The 26,110-nt window shown below is 42.8% G+C and overlaps 1 protein-coding gene across 1 annotated transcript in view; it reads left to right on the top strand.

Annotated features, from left to right (window-relative positions):
- mapk8ip1b (mitogen-activated protein kinase 8 interacting protein 1b) overlaps nt 1-25,149 on the top strand; it is a 55,368-nt gene extending 30,219 nt beyond the window's left edge. Inside the window, exons 3-12 of the mRNA XM_008299527.1 lie at nt 3,580-3,837; nt 10,656-10,737; nt 12,260-13,384; nt 16,138-16,213; nt 17,564-17,736; nt 20,055-20,158; nt 22,340-22,456; nt 23,047-23,117; nt 23,289-23,387; nt 23,911-25,149. Coding sequence (XP_008297749.1) covers nt 3,580-3,837; nt 10,656-10,737; nt 12,260-13,384; nt 16,138-16,213; nt 17,564-17,736; nt 20,055-20,158; nt 22,340-22,456; nt 23,047-23,117; nt 23,289-23,387; nt 23,911-23,983 — 2,178 coding nt within the window. The 3' untranslated portion in view covers nt 23,984-25,149. The remainder of the gene's footprint in view (nt 1-3,579; nt 3,838-10,655; nt 10,738-12,259; nt 13,385-16,137; nt 16,214-17,563; nt 17,737-20,054; nt 20,159-22,339; nt 22,457-23,046; nt 23,118-23,288; nt 23,388-23,910) is intronic.
- The last annotated feature ends 961 nt before the right edge of the window (nt 25,150-26,110 follow it).

The raw sequence follows: 26,110 nt of genomic DNA, 5'->3' as shown, positions 1-26,110 counted from the left end.
GACATATACACAAAGTAATACATATAAAAATAAAAACAAAACTTGATTAGGTGGAATCCAGGGGTAAAATTTCAAATTCACATGTATTTTACTTCCTTTACTTACACAACATTATTTACTGCACTGATGCAGAATGGTGGCCTTTTGGTGCGACTCCTTTCCCGTCCTGCAGAATCATCCAGTTGTGACATGCTGGTCTTTTATTGTAACACCAAACACTTCACAACTGGCAGTAAATCAGAAATTAGCCGTGCAAACCTCAGTGTCATAATCTGTGTGCATGACACTGACAATTCTTGTGTTTTGCTTTTGTCTGTCTTTTCGGATTAGCTTTCCTCTGCTGCTTTTGTTCTAGATTTTCATTCAAAACAATCATCTGGATAAAAGCCCAGCTTCCATTATTTACACCTCACAGTGTTTCAGTGGCGCAAATCATATGATGTGTTTACGTGTGACTGATGATAAATACTACAAGGCCGTGTGATAGCTACCAGATAAAACATGCTGCCTGAATGCACCTTTAAAAAAAAAAAAAAAAGCTGCATTTCTGCGCTTTATAAAGGAAACATGAGTAAAAGGATTGCAGCTACACAAACATTGTCCAAATTCAAAGGTTTTTGGCCCTTTTTTAGCAAACCATTAAAGCAGTCCTCCCCTCTCAAAAACACACAGGCTTCTTTCTTTCTCGAGAGAGGCAGGAATCTGGATATCTGGGATGAGTGTTTCGCTGCATACAAATGTGCTTGAAGGCAACACTTAGCCAATAGAAGTGGATTAACCTCCATCCCATTCACTCGCTGCATGGCTCACCATCTGCAGCTGCGCACACACATGTTGGTACCTGCTCGGCTTCGCTTCTGAGGGAAAACACAGACATGCTGCGTGTTATCTCCAAGGTCAGAATGGACCAATCAGGCGGTTCATTGTGCAGATGATTTTTTTTCTTCTTAGCATGTGTACTGTTTACTGTTTATGTGTGTAAAATGTGGGTTGATATAGAAGGAACTGTGTCTATCTCAAGAGCTCTGCTGTGCTTATTATGGCAGCTGAGCGTTCACATAACTGTTATCTTTCTATTTATGAACCAGTCTGTTGCTTAAAAAAAACATTTCTTCACATTACTTTCATACAAAGTAGATGCAAAAACACACATCTATTAACTAATATTATTTTATTCCAGAAAGACCAAGACTGTAAAAACAAAACAGCTATATGGCTCAGTATGGGACACTTTAAACGGCACATATTTGGATTATCCTTAACTTTGACCTGCTTTTTTTTAATGCAAAATTCCAGCTTTATGTGCTCGTTAAAAGAGACTCTCACCTGCTGATCTATTGCTTATGTGTTATTTCCAATTCTGCACGTGTCGCAGTTGTTATTAAGGTCACAGATTAGGATTTTGGGGATGTGCATATGTTATTTGCATTTGCGTCTAGTATCTGTTGTTTTATGCGTTTGTTTGTGCGTGTGAAGCAAAGAGGGAGCTTAAGACTATAATAAGCTTAGCAGTGACTCCGGAGTCCATGTCAAAGTGTTTACATCAGCTCGGGAGTTAGTGTGTGTGTGTGTCTGTCTGTCTGTGTGTGTGTGTGTGTGTGTGTGTGGCGCACAGTGATGCTAAGTGAAGCTGACTGGACTAACCCAGTGCCCTCTGACTTACTGTCTCTCAAGTGCTGCTCATGTGTGTCAAAGTGAATCTCATCACAAAAATTTAACAACTGCTCTGGTTTATTTTTGGCTAAAACGTTGTGTAGAATATTATCCCGGTGCTGACCTTTACACATATAAACAATCTACTGTGTACAATTTGTAAAGAAAAGTGTAAAATGGTTGATTGTGACCGACTGGCTTTATTAGGGTCCGAGGACCCCTACTTGTATTCTGAATTAATTTTTAAAAAAAAAACAAAAAAAACAACTGACTTATCGCACACTGTACATTTTTATATTTCAGACCTTTTCACGTTTTCTTCAAGGCATCACATTGTACGTTGTTCAACACTCTATATTAAGACATTATGTTTTGACTGACAGTTTTGCACACATTTGAACGTCACATTTCACAAACAGGACAAGATTCAGTACTTCTGTTCTGTTCAGTGTCAGATGTCGGATCTTACCTGTGATTGTAGCTGAAAGAATTTATTTCCCTGCAAATGATCAATGAATCACTTCTCTATCTATAATACGCTTCAGAAACCTTTAGTCCTGTTAAAACCACAAGTGTTTGTCCAACAGCATCAACCAGCAGCCAGATGTGATGAATTCAGTAGAACCACACACGTGCAGAAATATGTTTTCTTTTCTTTCTATTTAAATTATTTGGGGGACAATTTAGAATATCCAATCAGCCTAAGGGTTGTGTTGTTGGGGTTGTGGGAGGAAACCGGAGATCCCGGGGAAAACCCACGCAAGCACGGGGAGAACACAAAAACTCACCACAGAAACAGGTGGAAGTGTTTCTGTGAGGCTGCAGCGCTGATCGCTGAGCCACCGTGCTGCCCTTTGGGGGAGGAAAGAGGGGGGAGGGAGAGGGAGAGAGGGATGGAAGAGTGGGGGAGAGGGGTGAGAGAGGTTTAGGGATGGGGGAAACAGGGGAGAGAGGGTTAGGGATCGAGGAGAGAGGGGAGACGGGGTAAAGGAAAGAGAGGAAAGAGAGGGCGAAGGAAGGAGAAGAGGATTCATGGAGCGTTGGTTGAGGGTGGAAAAGATGGTGGAGGAAGAAAGGGTGAGGACAAGAGGAGGGAGAAGGGAAGATGGGGGAGGCAGAAGGAAGGTGGAGAAGGAAGGGTAGACTTGTTCAGAAGAACCAGAACCTTCTCTTTCTCTGTTTCTTCTCTTTTTCTTTCAGCTCCCTCTCTTTCTTCTCCTTCTTTGCTTTCTTTTTCTTTTCTTTCAGTTCTTTGATGTTTTGTTTCTCCTCCTCTGTGAACCTCTTGAACAGTCCCCATCTTGACTTCTGAACCAGGAGATCTTGGAGCTCCATGGCCATCTTTAGGCTTTTAATGACCAAAAATAGCAACAAGCTTGGTTAAGATAGACACAGCGCTCATGTCTGCTGAGAATCAAGTTATAGAAAGTCAACCCTTAACAACTACGACGTTTGTTTAACTGCTTCACGACTGCAGCTTCCATGTATAATACATATTGCGCCCTGTTGTCACACTGATTGTTTAGGGCAAAAATAACAACCTGCAAAGAAGAAGTCTGATTATCAGGCAGGTGAGAACTCAGATGGAATGAAATTTATCTGCAATCTGCATCAAAAGACTAAGAATAAAATGACAAAAAAAAAAAAATGCAGCCATGAAAGTGAGCGCTGAGGAGCAGAGCATTTTCATTTCACCTCATTACTGCAGGTGAATGCTGTCATGAAAAGCGGATGCTGGAAATAAATCTCTGCTTAAAGCGGCCCAGTATTGGCAATGAGAGTGTTGTTGCTGAAGACAGAGCAGCTTCTAATTGGCCGGCTCAATCTCCTCATCCCATCCTCACACATCCTCTCTCTCTCTGTCTCTCTCTCTCTCTCTCTCGTCCTCCGACTTGACTGATGCCGTGTTTGCTCCAATCCCTGCAGGGCCGTGTGAGGCGAGGAACCAATAGCATGTCGGGGAAGGCGGAGCTGGGAGCAGTCGGCCAGCTCCAGGCAGAGATGCTGCATTTGGACCTCATCGACGGTGCTGACGGTTACCGCGGTGACAAAGAGTCCTCCAAGGCGTCCGCCATCGCACCTCCGCCGGTCACCAAGGACCCCGCAGCACCTGTTACCATGGATACTTACCGGCCCAAGAGACCCACGACCCTTAACCTCTTCCCGATTGTGCCACGCACACAGGTAGGGCCACAGCCGCATACACACACTCTCCAGGTTCTGGCAGACGGCCGGATATTGATCCAAAATCAGGGAAATTGGAGAAAATGTTGTCTCAGTGGGATTGATTTTTTTCCATCTGTGTATCTGCCTGTCTGGGCTTCACATGACACATAGATATTCCATTCGAAAATGAAAATAAGAGCGGACAACGGAGCGGCCGGACACCACCGCTGGATCCACTACAATTGTTTCTCTGACAGGATGTGTTTTCTGGACTGAACAATAGCCTCAATTGTCAAGACTCACTGATTCTCTCTTCTTTTTTTTTCCCTCCCTTGGTGCCCGTCTCTGTTTGTGCTTGAATGCTGCTCGAGCTCGTGACTGTGTGAGTGTGTGTCCACGGACGTCAATCTTTGTGAGAGCCAACCTTTAAGAGGGAGGACATTTTGTCTTACTTTGAGTGTTTAGCGTAGGGAATGTATGGAATCAATAAGGGCTCGATGTACAAACACAAAATGTGCGCGTTTGGGAGAGGTTGTGTGTGCGACAGTGCAGGTATGAATGAAAAACTGTTCATATGTGCACTCCAGAGCAACACGTACAAGCATTTCCTGATGTGACGTCCGTTTCTGGACAAGGACGTTCTCGGTTCGTGCCTTCAAACGTTGCAAATCGCTGATAAAATTCAATGACAATGCTGTGGTTGAGGTTGTAAAAGCTTTGTTGTCATGGTTACGAGATAAACGTAAGTAAAAGAAGGTGAACAGCGATCTCTCATGTGAGACATTCCACACCTCCAGCCTCCTCATGAGCTTTGATGCTCTATGATAACATCACCTGCACCTGTGATAAGTCACAGGGCGGCTAAAGGGCTTCTTCACTTCAACCTAAATATGTATTTTTTTCTGGTGACACTTGACACAGTTGTTGTGTCTCTGACTTCATGTAAAACTTGAAGTGGCAAAAGAAAATCTTTCCTTAGTTCACATTGATGCATCTGTGGCCTTCAGTTTGATTCATTCCGAAAACCTTTAGCAGCAGCCAAGCGCTCCACCTTTATGCACCGGCTAACCTCGTGTTTAGCGCCGGGCAGGTGGTGCAAAGTGGGTTTATCAGATCTCGTTAGGTGAAACGAGCCGCCGACTGCTGCTGCAGGCGACAGAGTTGATTAGAGCAGTGAGTAAACTGTGCAGTGAACCAAAACTATGAGATAAAATGGGCTAAAAGTCTCTGTAGAGCTGCAAAGTTTTAGACAGCGCTCTGGGAGTTCAGCACTTTTATATTAATCGTAGTTATCTGACCCAGTTTTGGGATCAGATGGGATTTATTGATCCCTCACTGGGTGAAATTCACACGTTAGAGCAGCTAAATACAAATGAAGGCCAGTAAGAAACAAGACAAGGAAGGGAAAAGGACAGCGAGGGTGTACATAAATACATAATAAAGAGTGTGTGCACCTTTTACATGTGCAGGTAAGGCATGATGGGTAATGCAGCCAAGTGTAGGGCACGTGCATTGTGCAGAATTGTGTTGTAATTGTTCATGTTATTGAACTTGAAAAGCTACAGAGAGAAAAGACCAGTGAGCTACACGAGACAAACGCTGTCGCACGATTATTCAAACCGTGTAAATATTAGTTGAGGAGAATGAATTCAGACACTTTACAGACAAATCAAAGCTCCCACCCTCCTGCCGACACCTATTAACTGGAGGGAATTAAATTGTCCGAGGGCAAGATTGAGCAATTCGGGGCATGAATAATTAATTGAAGGGATCAAATTAAATGCTGTTCATTGCAGTGTTACACATGTCACGCCCCTTTGTGCATTTACATTTAAAGAAACTGTGCTTTAGCAGGAATGTGAACGCCTGCATGGTGGACCTCCTGTTATGCAACTTGGATATGAACGCTAGTGAGTTTTCCTGCGACTCGAACGCACACACACGCCCCCGCAGTGCAGCCTGTCAACATGATCAACTAAGCAGCTCTATATTTGTCTGCGCTTTGTTCTTTGCCCAGTTTCCGTGAAGTGGAAACAAGCTTACTGTACTCGCCTCTGCGCCTTTTGTTCTCGCGTGTGTTGTTGGAGCTGTCAGAGCCACAAAAGTGTAAAAAGGAAATAATTGCTCTCTAACGTTTTTCTTCTTCTTGGGAGGTCTTCTCCTGTCTGCTGGGACGTCGTTTGCCCTCCCCTTTGTGCAACAACTAGACAAATCAAATATTTTATTGTTAAGTGTATGAATGTTCCCTGAAATGTGTGAAGACATGAAGCAGCATCTTGTTGCAGAAGATTTCTGGACGCTTCAGGTGGAGCTCAGTGGTTGTTTCTTCTGGTCTGGTTTATGTGAGGGTCTAGCTGTGCTTCTATAAACCATTATTTTATTCTTCAGTTAACAATCTTAAGATGTCAGAAAAGCTTTTTGCTGGACGTTTGGCTTTTAATTTAGGAATCCCAATTGGCTAACAATGAAGAAATGGGTGCACTATATGAACCTGTTAAATGTGTTAAATGAGACAGTTTTAATTAAAAATGCAGTGAAATAATGCTGCCACAAATCCCCAAGTAATATCAGCTTATTATTAAAGGCGGTCCAGTGTGTTTTCATTCCTTTAAATCTAATAAAGTACAAAGCTAGTCTGTGTCCTACAAATGCTGACAAAAAGATCCCAACCATGTGACGATTAAAATCCAACTGATTCTGACGTCTGGATAACATGCTCACAACAACAACAACGGTGGTGTTTCGTGGTGGCTTTTTGTTGTCATATAACTGAGACACTGCAGCAGCTCAGCCAGTTCAAGCAGAGCTGACAGCGAAGGTTTATTCAGGCAGCGCAGACGAAACAAAGATGAGAGAGATGATCGCTGATGATTCCCAGTCGGTTTTCCGCAGACTGACACTGTCAGAAGACAGAGAGGGAGAGAGAGCAGCACACTGGGTGGCTGTTTCCAGGTCAGTGGATCAGTAAAAATGCAAAATATACATTTGGCTCTGCGTCATTTGGCAGAGTTGTGTGGTTGAACAAAAGCAGCCTTGAACACTGCTCAGGGTTGAAGGCTTTTGAAGAGCAATATTTTTAGATCCCCTTGTGTCAATTTGTCAAACTTGGATGAAAAATCCAAGTTATTTTTGATGCAGAGGTTTAAAAAAAAAAAACAAAAGCAGGTCAGAATAGATTTGTTCCCCATTTTAAAATAAATACTACTAAATTAAAAAAGCAAAGGAAGCAGCAATATGCACAGTGTAATGAGCACTTTGCACAAACAGGGAAGGTTTTGTTTCACTCGTGTGATTCAATGGACACGGAGACAGACGTCAGGAAGGATTCCTTCGTCTTAATCCGAGTCCGACTCTAATCGCTCGTCTGGCACGTTCCTTATGTCCAACTGCAAATGCCGTGCACTACTACTACTAATTCTACTGTACTACGCTCCAAGTTTTACCCAGATACAGCTCTGCACATTTGCAAAGTCCAGAATTTGTTGAAAAAGAGGCACATTTATTAGAATCATTTTGTTTATATTTGTTAATAGTTTATCTGCTAACTAGAACAGCAGATTGATTTTTTTCCTTATAATTTAGAGCGTTTTAGTGAAAATGTACAACATGTTTGTTCATTTACCTTCATTTTTGTAGTTTACTGCACAAGGAAAAGACAAATATGGTCAATTTAGCTCAGAAAGTCTGTGATAGGCTGAGAGAACTGTCAATCAAGACAAACGCCCTCCCAGATAAGTCCAGTTTATTATCGGTTTTATTAGCACCCGCTGAGTTCATTTCTGAGATCGGAGGAAACGTCCAGTTGTTGTTCAGGTCGTGTGTCGTCACAGTCACCTCCATGCAGAGCTGAGTCACCGATACACTCAACACCAGCGCTGATCTTCTTGTCTCAATGGCAAGAAAAAAAAAAAAAGAAAAGAAAACAGACTTCAGATCAAGGCTGCTGATTCACCGGTTACCACGGCAACAGCCCTGTCTCCGCCTGGTACGCGTAGACAGGAAGTGAGTCATGCGTGGTGGGTGGACGGAGGAGGAGGAGGAGGAGGAGAACTGGATCTTATTTTGGACCTGTCGTCGTCACAGGAGTTTCCAGTTCTCCTTCCATCTGCTCGCATCCACCTTTACCGTCTTCTCTCATCCAGAGCCCAGATTTAAACCACCGATGTCTTCGTCTGACTGCGCCAACAAGACACAAAGACTGTCAGATACTATAAGTCCTGTGAGATGATAGATTTATAATCTTGCTTCACAGCTTTTGAAGCATAATGTTGCAGATCATGTCTTTTAAGTTGAGCTTAAACAGTCGTTTATTGACACGTGTTGATCTGAGCAGTGCAGTGATTCATGTGGAAGTGTGTCTGTGTCCAGTGTTGACTCTCTTCTAGCTGGTGTTTCTACCAATTCCTGAGAGAAAATAAATAAATAATAATAAATAAGTCTGGCCCCTTACCTGCTAAATTACTATCATTATTCACAGTTACATTCACGTCAAATGTATTCATCCCCGTCCATTAAAGAAATTCACAACAGTCACTCAAATAAGTAGAAACTGAAAAAAGTAATAATAAATAAAAATTTGTTAAATTATAATTTAGTGAAATAAGACATTGCTTTTGAATTGTGGTTGAAAAGAATAATTTAAAAAAACAAAAAACTGTCCCGGACGAATTACAGCAGCTGTTTTTTTCCTTCTTTAACGGGAGGGTATGAATATATTTGAGGACTGTAGGTAGTTCACTTTTTTTTATTTTTTTGCTTTTATTTTCATGGAACAGCTTCCCTCTGTAGCCAGTATAAAAGCAGTGAGAGTAAATGAAAGCAGAATAAATAAACCACAGGCAGAATAACTGAACAGCTTTATTTACCAGGCGTTACATAGCTGGTGCCAATACATTTGCTTTAATCTAACACCTCACCACAATACCCATCCCGAGTCTTGTCTGTCTTTCACACCTTTAAACGAATGTGTTTTCTGAAGGATTTTACGCTTATGTGTGACTTTTCAAATTATTTCAGCGCTTTCGCATCTACATTTTGGGACATGGTACCACAGTCTGTACTCAGATCTCTTACTGGATTATAAGTAGGAATACACACAGAGTACAACAACTCTGTTATATGTTATATGTTGGAATTGAATGAAAGAATGAAGGTGTTAGGATTAAGATGCACCTAAAGTACCAAAGATGTACTCGAAGAAGAAGTACGTAATATGCACACTGGCTAATTTAGAGTCATATATGTGCAACTCATTACACATCACTCCAATGTGCAATGATGATACTTTATTCCAAGGCATACGTTTGTTATTCTGTCTCTCTGTTAGCAAGATCACACAAAAATTATACTTAATTAAAAGTTGGTGGAGATGTGGAGCTCTGGCTTAAGACGAGCTTATTTTATTCTGGAGCGAATCTGAACAACTTCTGAAGACCTTTTTTAAATGAGAATGTGAATCTGCAAAGCAGTGAAACTTTAAAATGTGGCTAAGCGTATAGCAGAAACGTTTACCACGATAACATATTTGATTTCAGTCAGTGTGGATAATTACTGATTATTGTTAATGAGAAAATGGTTTAATTTGAATTTTAGCTACTTCATCAAGGTGCGCTAGTCATGATTGCACAATAATTAAAAACATGCATTAAATAAATTCACTGCAATTTTATCACTCAGGCTTACTTTGAAATAAAAGTTGTGGGATAAAAAGTAAAGCATTTGCTTGTAAAGAAGAGAATAAAGTATCAGAAGAAGTAGCTCAACGTGTTTAAGTGTATTTTATTCCTTCTCTCCACTGGTTTGATCTTTGTTCCACCGTCAGAAAATGCGACCAGGATGTTTTTGCAATTTAAATGATTGAAATTCCACGTATTGTCCATCAGAGGCCACGTTCATAGGTTAACCTTTGACATCTCGTGTAATCCAAACACAACAACTCTGCTTTTAGAGGCTTCTACCTTCCTCCCATGTATAATAAAGCAGCGGGCAAAATGCTAGGAATACTTAAACCATCCACTTTGTCCTCAATGATCGCACTTTTTTGGACAACCTTAACAAAAAACTGAAAATGTAGAAGCAGTGTGAGAGTGTGTGGTGTAGCAGTGTGGCTGCTGTTGTGATCCCATGCAGCTGAGCATTATTAAATCAGACATTTTCATTATAAATATGCATTTTATGCAGTACTTTATCGAAGAATAGCTTGAACAGAAGTGTTTGACTGCCCCCTCTGGCTCGCGTCTCGGACTGGGTGTGGTTGGTTGTGGTCACAAGTGCACCGGGTCGGATCTAACAACCCCGAACAGCGACGTCACTGAAAACACCCCCTAATACTCTCATAAACCGCCGCTAATACATTATTCAGTCCTCTTTTCACCACTTACACCATTCGCCCATCTTTTCATGGATTTGCAGTTGGTTTATCATCTGTTTTTATTCATAAAATAGTTTGTTTTTTCCCCCCAAATGAGGCTAGATTTTTACTTTTTGTAGTGTGATTTGGATAAACTGACCTTTTAGAGTTTGAGAGAAGATGTTTGAGAACTATCCAGGTTTCTATGTACAGCCTCTAGAGCCTCTGTGTGGCTCCCAGCAGCTCTGCTAAAAACGTCTGGTCCCTTTAAATGCACACCACGGAGCACGGACAAAAGAATCCCTGCTCATTCAACAGAATAAAAGGTTTGTGTGCGAGAGAGAGAGAGAAAGAGGAGGGGAGAGACAGAAAAAAAAAAAGTTGTACACATTGTGTCAGGATTCAAACTTCTCTCTCGTTCCTCCTGGTCTCATCTCTTTCTCACCACTCCCTTCTTCTTCTTCTTCCTCTTTTTGTTTTCTTTCAGGACACATTAAACAACAACTCCTTTGGCAAGAAGTACAGCTGGCAGGAGAAGGTTTCGGGCTCGTCCTCGCCTCTGAAAACAGGTGAGCTTTCCTTTTTCCCACCACGTCTTCATGAGTTTTAGTTGAAGTGTCAGCTGATGTGCAGTCCAGAATCTGTTCACATATCGTCCTGTGCTGCTGCTGCTGGCTGACAATCTCACTGAACGCATGTGTGATTTGCATTCTGTGCGCCTCTGCGGTCCTCAGGGACTCGGATTAGCTGCTAGCCGAGGCGCTGTGTGTTTGTGTTCATGGTTTATATAGCTGGGAGCTGTCATCGCTCATTGTTACAGCGCCGTTCAAAACACCACGTGAGGCGACCAAACTCACTGCCAACTTGTTGGGAAATATCACTTGTTATCTGAACTATGTTAAAACACACCCGTGGAAAAGAAAAATGAATACAACAAATAAGGACTTTCATTCAGTGTTGAAATCAACTCTACAGCAAATTGAGCTGTTTTTAGAAATACTTTATTTATCCCAGAAATTCCTGTGGAACAGCAGCAAGAGAAAAACTCCAATCACAACAGAAAAAAAGAGCTAAAGTTAAATACTATTTAAAAAATTAAAAATAAGTGAATAAAATAAAATAAATAAAACAACAGAACAAAATGTGCAAAATTCGTGTGTTTGAGAGTTAATGTTATTTAGATGTTCCTGCCAGTGTTCCACCTGTTTCGCCATTTGGTAAAAAAAAATAAAGATTACAGTCTCTACCTATGAAAAAAAAAAACAAGAAAGCTGTTTAACCAGCAGCATTTCAGCGTTTCTTTGGACACACGCCCAGTTCGGAGGTGCCTCGGGTGCACACTTTCTGTCGTTCATTTCCACAGTCACACAGTTCATTTCTCCTCTCACTAAGAACTCTTAGACCTACTGTGTTGCTAATGAATAGAAATGGGGCTATTACGCAAATGTAATTATACGCAAACGACTTCCCAAAGCACCAAAGAAGTCTGTTTTATGAGTCGTCTGATAAAACTCTGGATTGCAAATCAAAGTGATGGAGTGCAGAAGTTGGTGCGTCTCCGCCAGGAATTTTCCGGCTGTCATTTCTGACATGAAAAGAGGATTAACTGTTGCATCGAATGCTGTCTGTGATGATGCATTGTTACGCAACAAACATGCAGACTTTTATTCGTTTGAGGGGGAAACATGTCGGTGTTGTGCTGAGCCGGCCCACATAAAAGCTGCAGTCTGTGTGAACGCTCACCTGCTGCCACGTGGCCTCACCAGAGCCGCATCGTTCACAGCACACATATCATTCCTGGATTATGACATAACACATCAATCACCTTCTCCTGGCTGAATTTGATGAGTAATGGGGATTTAGCTGCGTAATCCCGATTCCTGACATGCGTTACCTAACCATTTCTACTTTTCTCTCTCCGTGTTTGTGCTTTACTTTATCTGCCTGTGCATTCGCTGCCATGTCTGCCTTCGCGTCTGTCGGTCATGCCTGCATCTCATGTGTTTCTACTGTGTGTGTGCGTCTGGCCGTTGTGTGTCTGCGCTTGCGTGGCCGTCTGCGTGTTTCTGCTGGTGTGTGCGCTCCCTGTAGGTGACCTCACGCCTCCACGCGAGCACAGCTGCCTGAGCGACGAGGACAAGGTGCAGGGCGGCGGAGCGCAGACCAAAGACCGCGGGACCTCCACCGACGCCCCCTGCAGACACAGCCACACCTCGGGACACTCGCACGGCTCCTCCACGGCGGCCGCCACGCGCTCGAAGCTCCAGGAGAAGCCACCAGCACCGCCGCCGCCGCAGAACTACACACCAGCTCCTCTGTACCCTGCAGGGAAGGCGGATGGCGGCGGGAACCACCGGGAGAGGATTCGATACCACACGGATGTTCACCTGGAGCCCACAGAGGAGATCTATCTGACTCCCGTGCAGCGTTCTGCAGACCCTCTGGAACCCCCCAACGTGCAGGACCGGCCGTTCCTCTCGCAGCAGACTGAGCAGGGACGCATGTCCATCAGCTCCGACACAGAGGGTCCACCTCCTTATCAGCCCCTCCCGGACCGGACCAACCCCTCCATCTTTGAGGAGGACGAGGTCTACGTCCCGCCACCTTCGTATGCTTCCTGCGTAGAGTCCCTCATCACACCACCCAGCATGGCCATCTCAGCTCGCTCCTCCCTCGCCCTGGACCTCAGCCTGAAGGGGACGGGGGCCGGGGCCATGCTGAGGGCCGGGTCATCGGTGGAATATGTCGACGCCACGGACGACAGCTACTGCGGGGAGGACGAGGATGTGGACAGGATAATAATGGACAGAAGGATGAGGAAGGGGGGAGGAAAGGGAGACGGTGGCGGCAGCAGAGCTGTCCCACCGAGGACTTCCATGAGCTCGGAGGCCAGCGGTTTATCGTACGACTCGGTCAAATACACGCTAGTGGTGGACGAGCACGCTCAGCTGGAGCTCGTCAGTCTCCGGCAGTGTTACCAAGGCTACAGCGACGACAGCGACTCGGCCACCGTCTACGACAACTGCGTCTCGTCCCCCTACGAGTCGGCCATCGGGGAGGAGTACGAGGAGGAGGACGAGGACGACGAGCATCGGATAGGAGGAGTCCGGAGGGAGGCCACGGCCTGCCTCTCTGAAGACTCCACTCCTGAGGCTGACCTGCACTTCTCCAAGAAGTTCCTCAACGTCTTCATGAACGGCCGCTCTCGCTCCTCCAGTAAGTCACTGATGTTCCCTGATGATACATGATACCAACAGTCTCACATCTTTAACATCTGTTTACAGAGTCAAAAACATATATTTAAAAGTGATGGATGGTCACAAGTTTGGTTTTTCTCTGGAACTAAACGACTGACAGCATGCAAAGACGTTCCCTCTGTTTTGCATATCAGGTATCCTCATAGTGCTTCTTTACATGTATTGTCTGTTTCACTCATTTCTGAGACTCAACTCTACATGTGGACACTAAATCCCTTCCTCTAAATCTGTAAAGGTGCAAATGCAAGAACATACACACTGCATCAATATAGTGCAAACAGCTGTGAGCTATGGAAGGACAGTGAAGTAATTAGCAGAGTATGAAGTCACACTGACTCTTTGTGTGGGTGTAATCTAAGCATCTCTGGTTTTCTAATCCAATCTGGCCCTGTGTTCATGGGACTCCCGCCCTTTGAATCTGTTGGCCATTTCTGCACATACAATTTGTGTGCACTTGCTGTATTTCAGTCTGAGAGTCTCCACTGCTGTTTTGCAGCTCTCCTCTGCCTTTGCTTCTTGCTCTATCTATCTGTTTCCTCATGTCCTGTCTGGAGCACAACCAGTCAAGTGGCTAAACTGTGTTTCCTTGGCTCTGGAAAACAACCTTTCTGCTTGTAAATGAAACGTGTTTTGTTTTGGTCTGAGATGCTGGAGCTTTAGAGACATCCAGTGGTTCTGAATGCTGCATACAGAACCTTTTTTTGTCAGACAGAAAAGCCCGGCAGAGGATAGTTAGAGGAGCTGAGAGGGTCATCGGAGTTTCCCTCCCCTCTGTCCAAGAACTTTACCAGAGCAGGAGCAGGACACTGAACATTGTCAGGGACTCCTCACAGCCTCTCCATGAACTGTTTGAACCATCTGCCATCAGGGTTCCGGTGCATTAAAGGAAGAACCTCCAGAACCATCAACAGCTTCATGCCACAAGCTGTCAGAATGCTGCTGATCCAGATATGCAAACACTTGTTTATTTAAATTGCTTTAAGTTATTGGATCCTGAAGAAACGCTCTCTCGACGACAATAAACTTGATTTGATTTAAATTCCCCAAACATGATTGCATGTAACAGCCAAAGAAGCACATCAGCACTGCAGGCTGCTCTTCTGTGTAATTCCCTTTAAACATACAACAACGCCGGAGTGAATGCTGTCTAGCCAAATTGGCAGCGTGGCGTTCAAGGCTTAAAGCAGCGGAGCTGATGAAGCAGAGTCACAGAGATGTTCAGAAATTTTTTCGCACAGCACAGAAAACCATCCACATCATGACGCTGTCACATTCGGGAAAACTCTGCGAATGACTGAAGGGTTTTTGCAAGTAGCGTTTAGCAGCAGCGTACCATCAGTGTTAACGTGTTTTGTATAATTTCAGTATTGTCAGTTCAGCTTCTCAGTCTTGTAAATAAAAGCTGCAGTTTTTTGCTGCTCTGTTGATGTTGTTATCAGCAGTCTGACAGCAGCACACTGGGAACACAAACCCAGCTGGACGTTTAAACAGCCTGCAGGGTGAAAGGACACTGAGCCAGAAACAGCTTGCACTTTCTTGGATTTCTCGCCTTCTCATCCGTACTAGATCAAACACAGACTTTTTACTGGCGTTGGCGGTTCTATGGAAGGTATTTGGAAGAACTGGGGAGGGGTATAAAAAGGCAATGACACAAGCAGAAAGTTTATTTATAAGTCATGTTGTGCTTTTTTTTTATGTCGCTGAACCTGCCAAATATTTTCATACCACCTGGAGCTTTTTAGTACATATGTGACAATTTTGTTGAGGAGCTTTGTTGACTGTCTTCTTCAGTGTTTTGTGTTCAAATGTGATCTAGTTAATCCTCACAAGCTGCAGTGCAAACACACATTTTTGACGGAGAAGCAGCTCCTCAGTTTGGGCACAAACTCTGAGGGCTGGATACTCCCCCGGTCTAGCACTGTGCTCTAATTAAGATAAAAATCAATGCAACAGAACCAGATGGCACTTTTTTTTTTCCCCCCCTGTGCTTTTCTTTCCAAAAATTGGCACCTGCATTACCCACAATGCAACTCAACCGCTGACAGTTGTGATTTGGGTTTGTTTTGCTAACAAAAGCGGCTAAGGCAGCGTCAATCCACTCGCCTTAAGCAGGGATAAGGAGTAAGCTCTCTCATTTTAAAATGTGTAGCCCTCAGTCCCAGCAGATAGCGAGTTAAGAAACATCCCATGGCTGTATCTTTGTCCTCTCCTCGTGGGAAAGACGACGCCGGCCTGAGGAGAGAGAGGATGATCCTGTGATGGAGGATTGTAGGTTTTTACCTTCATTAGACTGGCGCTCACCTTTGGAACACACTGGGACATTCACTGACCCACAGCACGGTGCGAATGTGTGGGAGAATTCCTGTGGAAGAGGCGGAGGGGTTTGTTTTTCTGCGCGGTTGTTTCCTGGCTGTTCTCTTGGACGCCGTCCATGTATTCTACAGACTCATTAGAAGCACAGTTTATCTGAGTAGGCGGTCACGGATGTCTCTGGGGGATGTAGGTAGAAATACACAATGCTCATCTGTTTCGTGCCTAATTAAAGAATGATTTATAGTTCCCAGGGAGTGCATGTGTGCTTAAACGCAAACCTAAAGCGCTCCGATTGTGTTTCCTGTGTGTGACGGACTTTTGTTGCTGTTTGAAGTCATTCATTAATCCTTTCACCGGCCTAATACAGACGCTGACACTTCTTTGTTCTTGGTGTTCAAGGTGCAGAGTCATTTGGATTATATTCCTGTATCATAAACGGAGAAGAGAAGGATCAGAGCCACAGAGCAGTTTACAGGTGAGGAAGAATGACATCATCATCATCATCATCACCACCTACATCCCAGGAACACATGCAGATTCGGTGATTCCTTTCCAGGCTTTTATATCTTACATCAGACAAATGTGAAACTTAGGAGCACCTCACAGGCCACAGTATGTAAGCAAGGAGACACGCTGTCAGCTCAACCATAATTAACCAATATTTCTTTAAACAGATGAATGAAATGAGCATAAAGTGTGAAGATCAGTGTGTGTGGATGTGTCCACAAAACAAGGGTCAGTGCACCTGGAAAAGTCACTAAAATGTTCATATTAACTAACGAATGTTCAAATATTCAGATAAAACGTCTCTGGAGTCAGAAAGGAACGCTCGTCTTTGTTGCCCCGTCACAGTTATTCTTAGCAAAGATGTCAGTGGATCTCAGGATTTAGCTCGACTGCCATTCATTTTAATTAACACCTTTACACTTGACACAGTTTTTTCACATTATTCAACTCAAAGTCTTTTATATTCCAGGACGCACAGCCTCCAGTTGGTGGCTGAAAAGCTGATACATGTTCAGCATTTCTCAGTTTGTTTTCACAGTCAGCGAATCGGTTAGGCTGTTTTTCTCAGACGTTTAAAAGCTAAATGTGGTTGAAAGGAGTTTTATTATTGATAAATCATCACTGGAAAAGTGACTTTTTTTTTCTCCCAAGTTGCTTTCAATGAATGCATTAAACCTTTTCCATGTCTGACAGTAAATCTCAGTAATGACGAGGATGCGAGTGAGAAAAAGGAATAATACCTTGAGCTCCACTCACTCACTCACTTTCTTTCTTTTTTTTTGTTTGAGCACCAAAAAACACTTAATTTCTTCATATTGCCTCAGTAAAAGTCACACTCCAGTTAACAGCGAGGACGTACAGCTGCTGTAAAGACCTCAGGCTGATGAAAAACACAGGAACGGGAAACAGCAACGCATTCATGTGAACAGGAACGTCTCTGTGCACCAACAGATCATGTGATGGTGTGGAGCATTATCCATGCATAGCTGAAAGCTGCAGGCTTCATACACTGTGTTATTGGGCTTTGTAGTTTGCGTATTAAAGCCTATATTTCTGTGCTGACATTAGCAGCACATGGTTGTATCATTTCTTTGTATTTTATCCTTAACAGAACTGTCAAAAGTTGGATTTCTGTAAGTCATTGTAGATGAAACCACTTCAAACTCAAGGATGCACGCCGCTCAGCCTGCGAACAGTTTCCTTTCTATTAAAAGAAGAATCTGGAGACCACGGGAATGATTTCTTTAAATTTGAGGCACGTTTCTGGTGCAGATGCTGCACAAGGTGGTCGTCCCACTCATAGCGTCTGTCTCGACAGGTTCGTCCCCCGACACGACGACGAGCTGGAGCTGGAGGTGGACGACCCGCTGCTGGTGGAGGTCCAGGCCGAGGACTACTGGTATGAAGGTTACAACATGCGGACCGGCGCCCGAGGGATCTTCCCCGCCTACTACGCCATCGAGGTGACCAAGGACGCCGAGAGCTACAAAGGTACTGGTCCTGCTGGGGTGTGTGGGAGGCTGGCTCTGAGTGTTTCAGGAAAGATGCTAAAAATGACAATGGAGCCGTGCACAAAATCACAGCCTTGCACAGCTGTTGTCCTTCAATATTTGTGCTGTTTAGCTTCATTTTTGGAGAAATTACCTGCTGTTGACACACGGCCACAGTTGTGAAGCACCGTTTCCACTCTTGCACGACAAAAAGCTCAAGTTGCACCACATTTAACCAAGCACGTGTTCCACCCCACACACTATTGTTCTCAGTGGGTTACTTCCATTAGTCTCGTGGTAAATGTTTGTTTTCTGTCCGTGTTCTGAGATACATGAGAATCTACAGTGATGACGTCAAATCAGTTGTCAGCATTCACTGGAAGTAGGAGTTGTTAATGGCTACAAAATCCTCTAAAACGAGATAGTAAAATGTGAATAGGTTCTATTTTATCTTCATATGTGGACGGTATCATGTTTGAGAAACAGATTCATGGAAAGCCATGCAAACACAAAATCAGTTCACCTGGAAGCATTAGAGCAGCGGTCCCCAACCACCGGGCCGCGGACTGGTACTGGGCCGCACAGAAAGAAAGAAAGAAAGAAAAAAACAAAAAAGGTTTATTGTTTTATTTTTATTTCCAGCGCAGTCTACAAGGTGTTTTATTTTGAAAAATGACGAGCTCGTCTTCCCGTCACTTCAGTCTGTGCTTGTTTCCTGCACAAACAAAGTCGTCGGTCTAACGAAATGTATAAAAAAACGAACGTCTCTGGAGAGCTTTTCTTTGGAAAGACTCGATGCTGAGACAGAAGAAAAACTAAACACGTATTTAGCAAGTAATTTTATTCATTTGTGAAACTTATTAAGAGAAGAGAATCTTATTTTTTGTTATGTGTGCAATGACCGGTCCGTAGTGCAAAAAAGATTGGAGACCGCTGCATTGGAGAACCATGGCCGTGTATCCATTCCTTCATTTCTTTCCATTTCTATGCTTGACTGAAAATGGTCTATAGTTGACATGAAATAATCAGAATCTGATTTAGAAGTGCTTGCATTACAGGGTCGCCGCTTTAGCTCACCTGGTTGAGCTGGCGTCCCATGTACAGGAGCCATAGTCTCCAATGCAGCGGCCGTGGGTTCGAATCCCGCTCATGGCCCTTTGCTGCAACCCTTTCCCCACTTTCCTGTCTCTCTTTCGACTGTCCTATGTCGTAAAGGTCATTTAAATAACTTTAAAATGTTTTTGTTTTAGTTTTTCTCCTTCGGGTCTGAGATTTGTGCGGTTTAGAAAATATGTACACACGTGTTGTGGTGTGGGCTTATAATTTTAAATTAAGGGGGGAAAAAGTGTATTTTGTTTTGGGCGTATAAGTATATGTTGTAATAAGTAATAGTAGACTTATAATTGTGTTATTGTTACAGAGATTGAACCTTGAAAAGCTGCATCATCGTAGCAGGTTTAGTGAAAACAGCAGTGAAGACTAAAACAAAGGCAGTTAAACTTACCTGAGTTTACTGAAGATGTTTCACCTGTTATTTGATGATCTATTCCCCGAACTGGATGGTAAAGAAGTGCAGTGATGCACGTGTCACGCCTAAAGTGATCAATAATTACAAGTTATTTATATCCAAGAAGAGACAGAAAGGTGTAATGCAAGAAAGCAGCAGCAAGGAGGAGACAGAGAGTTAAGTTCTAGTGTCAGTCCACATGTTCCTCCAGTCGGATTTAGCCGTAAGTATTCCACAGATCTAACTGATTGTCCACAAAATGCAGTTTAATCGTTATAACGAAATACATGGAGGCTTCCAGGATGTATGTGTGAGAAGCCTCCATTAGGTTTTTTTGGCTTTGTGAAGGCAGCTGAATGAATGTTTAGGCTGTTGGGTTTTAGGATTCACCTCAGATCAAGAAAGACACAGTTAAAGGTGGAGAGACCCAGAGTTTCTAGGTTCAGCGCTGCCTCAGGCTTTGGTGTGTTTTAGAGAATCTGCGAGGAGCCTGTACGGAGGAAGCTCTGATCTCCAGGTTAAAGTGAACTCTGAGGAGAATTACGCATTACTTCTGAAGCTCCTCTCTGTCAGATTAGGCTGCTAGAGCAGGAGGGGGAAGGATGAAATGATAAATGAGGGTAAAAAATACAAAACAACTGCAGAGCTACAACTGAACTTATTTTATCTCTTTAAAAAGAGCAACTAACTCGAATTTCAGAGCTTGAATAAATTACTGCCATATGTTATGTAGGGCTGTGTTGTTCACTGCCTTTGATTTTTGTTCCCTGAGCTCTGGCTCTTATCCTGTTTTTCCTCTCCCCTCTATGCAGTGAAGACCAGCGAATGGATGGACAGATACCGGCTCAAGTTCCTGGGCTCAGTCCAAGTGCCCTACCACAAAGGAAACGATGTTCTGTGTGCAGCTATGCAGAAGGTAGCGCGTCCATGTTGTGCACCTTTCTGTGTGTTTGCATGTGTAAAACAAATAAATCTATAAATGCGTACGAGGTGCAATCAAAAAGTTGTGAGACAACGCCGATTAAAAAACTAAATCCACACTCGATCCACTTCACGCTGTCACGCTTGGAAACGCTTCCTGGAAGTCCCGTTATGTAAGCACGTGGAGCACCATCTGCGACGGCCACCGAATCGCCGAAACTGTGTCAGAACGGCGACCCGTCACTTTGAATTTAATGTTAGGCGAAGAGGAAGAAGTCGCAGCGAGCCAAATGTGGCAGGTAGCGGAGGCGGGTGGAGAGAGACGACAGTGTTCCCGTAGCCAAAAAACCAATGTGTAATCACAGCGCTGTGACTTTTGGAACAGCCACGTGCCAAATGTTCTCCGTCAGCTGCCTCGGGACGTTACAGTAGAACTCTGCCTCAGCAGTCCGACCCTGTGGGACGAATTCATGGTGCACAACCTTGCGAATGTCAAGAAAACAACAAGCGTGCCCTCAGTGCAGCCCTGACCTGATGCGCCTCGTCTAGCCTGGGAAACTTCAGCTCCTCCGCCGTCAGCGCTGCCGTGTGGCGTCTCAGTCAGAGCCACAGATTTACTTCTCCAGTGATAATTTTCGACATAAAGGTTGGACCGTTCCAGGCTGCTGACAACACAGGCTGCATTCCAAATCACACTTTTTCCTTTTATCTAAAGTAAAGCTTCCCTCACAAACTGCTTACTGTTTTTTGCAGCATGCATACAACTGGGATGTACAATGTCGTCATAAGAATACCATTAACCTTTCACCGCTGCAGTCTGTTGTGTGAAATTGGCTGTCGTCTGTTTCTGCACGATCGGTGGCTCAGACTTGTTTAAATTTGTGTACAACACAAAAGCGCATGTGATGCAACTGTGCAGAGGAACGGCAAGAAAACCATGCTGGTTGCATATTTTAAAATCCAACAGGATGTAGTAGGACATGCTACATCCGATGTGTTGGGACATGATGAATCTTTTTCTACTGTGCTATATAGATATAATACATGCTATATGGAAACATGGACGGGATCTCTCTGCTCCTGTTTGAGGTTCATGCTGGAATAAAAAAATGTGCAGCTACCAGTGGTTGCAGACAAAACTGTGCAACACGGGTCTCACCGTTGATTCCATGACGTCATGTTGCATCCTGACAAAGACTCACTGCTCTCTCATAGTGAACACACACCCGGACACGTCTCTGAACTTCCTGATTGCCCCTAATGAGCAGCTATTTTCCCAGAAGATGGGGAAGCATGTTAAAGGAGGAAGTGCAACACATGTACTTATGTGGTTTAAGCACTTTAGGGAAGGCTTTAGCGTCCACAATAGAAAATTTCCTCCATACTTGTGCTCATTAGGTTTTGGTAATCATGCAGACGACACGTTAGTATGGAGCAGTGAGAGTGTCAAATTACAAAAATAAATCAACAAAAGAATTTTAAAAAATAATAAAATAAAAGTGGAAATAAAAAGAAGTCAATAGATAATGTGGCAATATAGAGCAATATTATTAAAAAATTAATCCATAAAAGAAAAAGCTAATAAAAGTAGAAATATAAAGACAAATAAATAAAATAATATTTTTTTTCATTTTTTAAACTGTATTTATTTTTATTGATTCTTTTATAATGTCGCTTTAAAAGCACAGGAAACATGTGCTTTTAAAGTGACATTATAAAAAATAAATATAAAAAAATAAAAATGAAACAAATAATTAAAATTTTATTTTATTTAAAAATAAAAAATAAAAAAATAAAAATAATAAAAAATAAATTTTAAAATAAAAAGAATAAAAAATATATTTAATTTTATTTTATTTGTCTATATTTCTACTTTTATTTGCTTTTTCTTTTATGGATTCATTATTGCTTTATATTGCCACATTATTATTATTTTTTTTTATTGTTATTCTATTTACTTCCTCTTTTATTTTATTATTCTTTTATTGATTTGTTTTTGTAATTTGGCACTCTCACTACTCCATACTTTAGGAACGTGGCAGAAAATAAAAAAATAAAGAAATAAAGAATGTCAACAACAGGATGAACTGTAATATACCAGCTTAAGCGTATTCTATCTAGTATAGAATTGTTTGTTACATTTTAAGAATCATGTCTTGACTTTTTTTTCTTCCAGATTGCCACCAACAGAAGGATGACAGTCAAGCACAATCCGCCTTCGTCCTGCATCCTGGAGATCAGCGTGAAAGGCATCAAGCTCGAAGTTCAGGAGGATTACTACGCCTGCGACAGAGTAAGACTCTGACTGTCCCTTTGTCTCTCTAAAGTGGAATAACTTACATGCAGCTTTGTGGCCTTTCGTCAAATAAAAGCTGGTGTTCACACCAGAATCTGATCTGAGCCATTGAGGCACGTCTCCCCCGTGTGGCTGCAAGCTGCAACTGCAGGCAAACCTGTGACGGAGGAGATCTTCCTGAATTATTTCCATTTTCAGCCCCTTTAAACTCGTTGGGACTTTTTTTATCTACTACATTTATCTGACAACTCGTCATTCGTTGCTTTCCATATTCAGGTTTTACATGTTGAACATTTATAATTTCAATTCAAAAGTTATTTATGAGATAAATCTTATAGAAGAACTGCATTTTTTAAAAAAGTGAACGAACTATTAATCACTTAAATTTAGCAACAGAATGCTGCAGCAGATTATAGTCACAAATTATACAAATCCCAAATCAGTCCAGTTTACCAAGACACTGAACAAAGAAAAACATTTAAAAAATGAGAAAACGTTTGGCATTTTTACTGGAATAAACGCTTCGTTCTTGTTGATGTCGAGCTCGGACATTTATCCCGCCTGTTCTTTCTGTGTCCTGCTGACAGAGTAACGAGTGCAGTCACTTCTTCCAGCTAAAGAACGTCTCCTTCTGTGGCTATCACCCCAAAAACAGCAAGTAAGTGACGGCAGGAGTCGAACGTTTTTTTTCCCCCTCTGACGTCAAACGCTGGATTTGATTTCTGAACCTGTTGCCTGCTCTCGGATGAAATGCAAAACAGCATGTTGCTGCTGATATGTGACACAAAGAATGAAGTGTTCTGAAGTGTTTTGTCCGTCTTATCTGCAGGTATTTCGGTTTCATTACGAAGCACCCAGCGGACCAGAGATTTGCCTGCCACGTGTTTGTGTCTGAAAACTCCACCAAACCTCTTGCCGAGTCAGTCGGGTGAGTTGGACCTGCCGGCATGTATGAAATACATTAATACTTTGCATGGAGGAGATTTGCGTATTTTGCTTCGCCTCTGTTTCCACGTGCAGACGTGTAATCTGTGTTAAAGCTGCTCTCATCTGCACCAGAGCAACACAAGCACATTAAGAGAATCTTCATCAAGCTGACATTACAGGCTCTGAATTTTGATGGAAAAAAACAAAAAAACAACTAACTGCAATTGAGAAAACACAAATAGAAGCTGCAGGGAGGACAGAAAGCAGATGTTTTCCCAGGCAAAATGCGACCGACTCGGCTCGCGTCACCGACTATCGGCACACTAACTCTGCATTTATGTTGGTGGTGTTGTTGTTTCCATGAGGTTTCCACCAAAGGGATCAATAAAGTTCTGTTCTATTCTATTCTATTCTTTGGATTTTCTGTATTTGCAGTTTCTGTTTAACACTAAACTAGAAATTAAAACTTTGAATTAAGGATTAGAAATGACCGTTTGTTTGTTTGTTTGTTTGTTTTCCTTCAGGAAAGCCTTCCAGTTGTACTACAAAGAGTTTGTGGAGTTCTCGTGCCCCACAGAGGACATCTACCTGGAGTAGCCCTGCCTTTAACCGCAGCCCTGTACAGTACACTGTATCATAACATAATGTTGCATGAAGGACAGACATATCTAAATTTAAAAGAAAAAAAAATAAATAAATAAATGAATTAACACATCTGACAAACGAGCAGGAAAAGAAGGATCAAGTGTTGGAACTGCAGCAGGAAGAGATGGAAATGAGCCAAATGAGGAGTGTCTTAAGAAAAGAAAATATGCAAAATGGCATCGGTGACGAGGTGGCGACCACAGGCTGCTACAGGAAAGCACAAACAGTATATCTCTGCAGCCTTGGCAGCGCTAGTTAGCCTGTAGCATCATCTGAGCGGGTGTGACACTGAAAGCCCAGGAGACGTGGCGGACTGCACTGCCTTGTACTTGCACTGGAGAGGAAGAACAGCAGCAGCAGCAGCAGGAGTTTGCTTTGACTTTAAATATCGAGAGTCTGAGCAGGAGGGACGTGTATATTTACTAAGCAACATCCTCACACTGAAAACGTACACAAAGTGAAATAAAAATCCATGTAGGAACAGTGAATTTTATCCTTTTAGCACACCTCATATAAGGGTGTTATTCACATTGTTCAAACTACAAAATCCACCTAAATCACTGTTTAAAAAAAAACAAAAAAAACGGCAATAAGCGATGTTTTCTGCATTTTTGGGTCCTTTTAGACGTTTGGCACGGGGCGTATAAACGTCACTGATGAAGCCCAAACAGGCTGCTGTTGCCATTGACCAAGAAGCAAGGAAGGGCCAGAATTTCATTTTATTACCAAGATGATCAATAAAATAGGACATCAACACTTATTCTGGAAATGGTTTAACAACCGAAAAGGGGAAAATGCCAAAAAATGAACTGGTTTCAGCTTCTCTGTCAGTGGTTCGCAGTCGGACGGGAAAAAGATTTCAACATCCCAAAAAAAACAAATGCAGGCACTTTCCCATGCTATTGGGTAATCACAAATTAAAAGTAGTAGCAGACGAGGCGTGGTAGAATAAAAACTGGGGATGTGCCAATCAAGTTTTCTTGCCCCCAGTCTGATCCGAATCATTCAGTGTGTCGTATCTGCCGATCCAGTTCCATTTCCTTGCCAATACGGTCTTATTGTTTAACACTAGAGGAGGAGGAGGGAAGGATCTATAGCTAGCGACGGGCATCACGACGAGGTTTCTGTGCCGCTTAATGACCTCCAGCTCATGTTTGGGGGGAAAAAAGCCGGGATCCGCCGGGACGTTGGTCCTACATCCCGTAGAGACGTAGAGTTGCATTTGCATTTCAAATCATGTCAAACAAATCAGCAATAACAAAATTTATCCGCATTTGCATTGCTATCGCCGTGTCAAAGTCTCCCTTTGAAACACTCGTGTGGCCGCGGGCACAAACAAAGGATCAGGCTGAGGTCGAGTCAATACTGATCAGTTACAAAAAAAAATCCCTTGATCGGATCGGGTTACGAAAAAACCCCTAAAGAACTCCTAAAGTGCACTGTGCATCACTTGTCCGTGCTGAGATTAAAAAAAAAAACAGACAAAAAGATAAACGGTGTGAGGGTGTACGGGTGTGGATTTATTCCTTTCAAACTTTTAGCAGCTTGTGTTGGCGTAGTGCTCAGCTAAACAGGCCCCACCACATGCCCGATAAAGCCTTAGTTCCCAGTCTAACGCCGGACACACCGCGCTTCTTTACCGCGTGTTCTAACTAGGTGTGAAATCAAAGATGTTAAATAGGGGGATTTAAAAAAAAATAAATAAATCTGGGTTCGGCTGAATCTCCTTCATGTGGTGTTCTAGAAACGTGCTCCTCAGTTTCCACATCAGAAATATGAAATGCTCTCAGTGTAGCAGCGATACGGCGAAGTGAAGGCTGATGCTCGGTGCAGTCGGTGCAGGTGCTAGCGAGGGAGCAGAAACTAAAAAAAACAAACTCTGGTGTCTTCAGATCTTCACTAGTAGTGCCTCTTTTTCATCAGATCATCGTTCCTGGGTGAACATTACCACAACGTTTTAAGGGATTGAGTGTGTGTTGAGTTTAAGAGTTTTGAATGAAAATTGTTTAATTTTTTATTTTTTTGCTGTGACGTGCTTTTTGTTCCACTGCAGTAGACGTGCTGCGCCTGTGCTGCTGA

This window comes from Stegastes partitus, unplaced genomic scaffold (genome assembly GCF_000690725.1).
Source record: "Stegastes partitus isolate 25-593 unplaced genomic scaffold, Stegastes_partitus-1.0.2 Scaffold1430, whole genome shotgun sequence".
Classification (NCBI taxonomy): domain Eukaryota; kingdom Metazoa; phylum Chordata; class Actinopteri; family Pomacentridae; genus Stegastes; species Stegastes partitus.
This window is presented reverse-complemented; position numbering and strand designations above follow the sequence as displayed.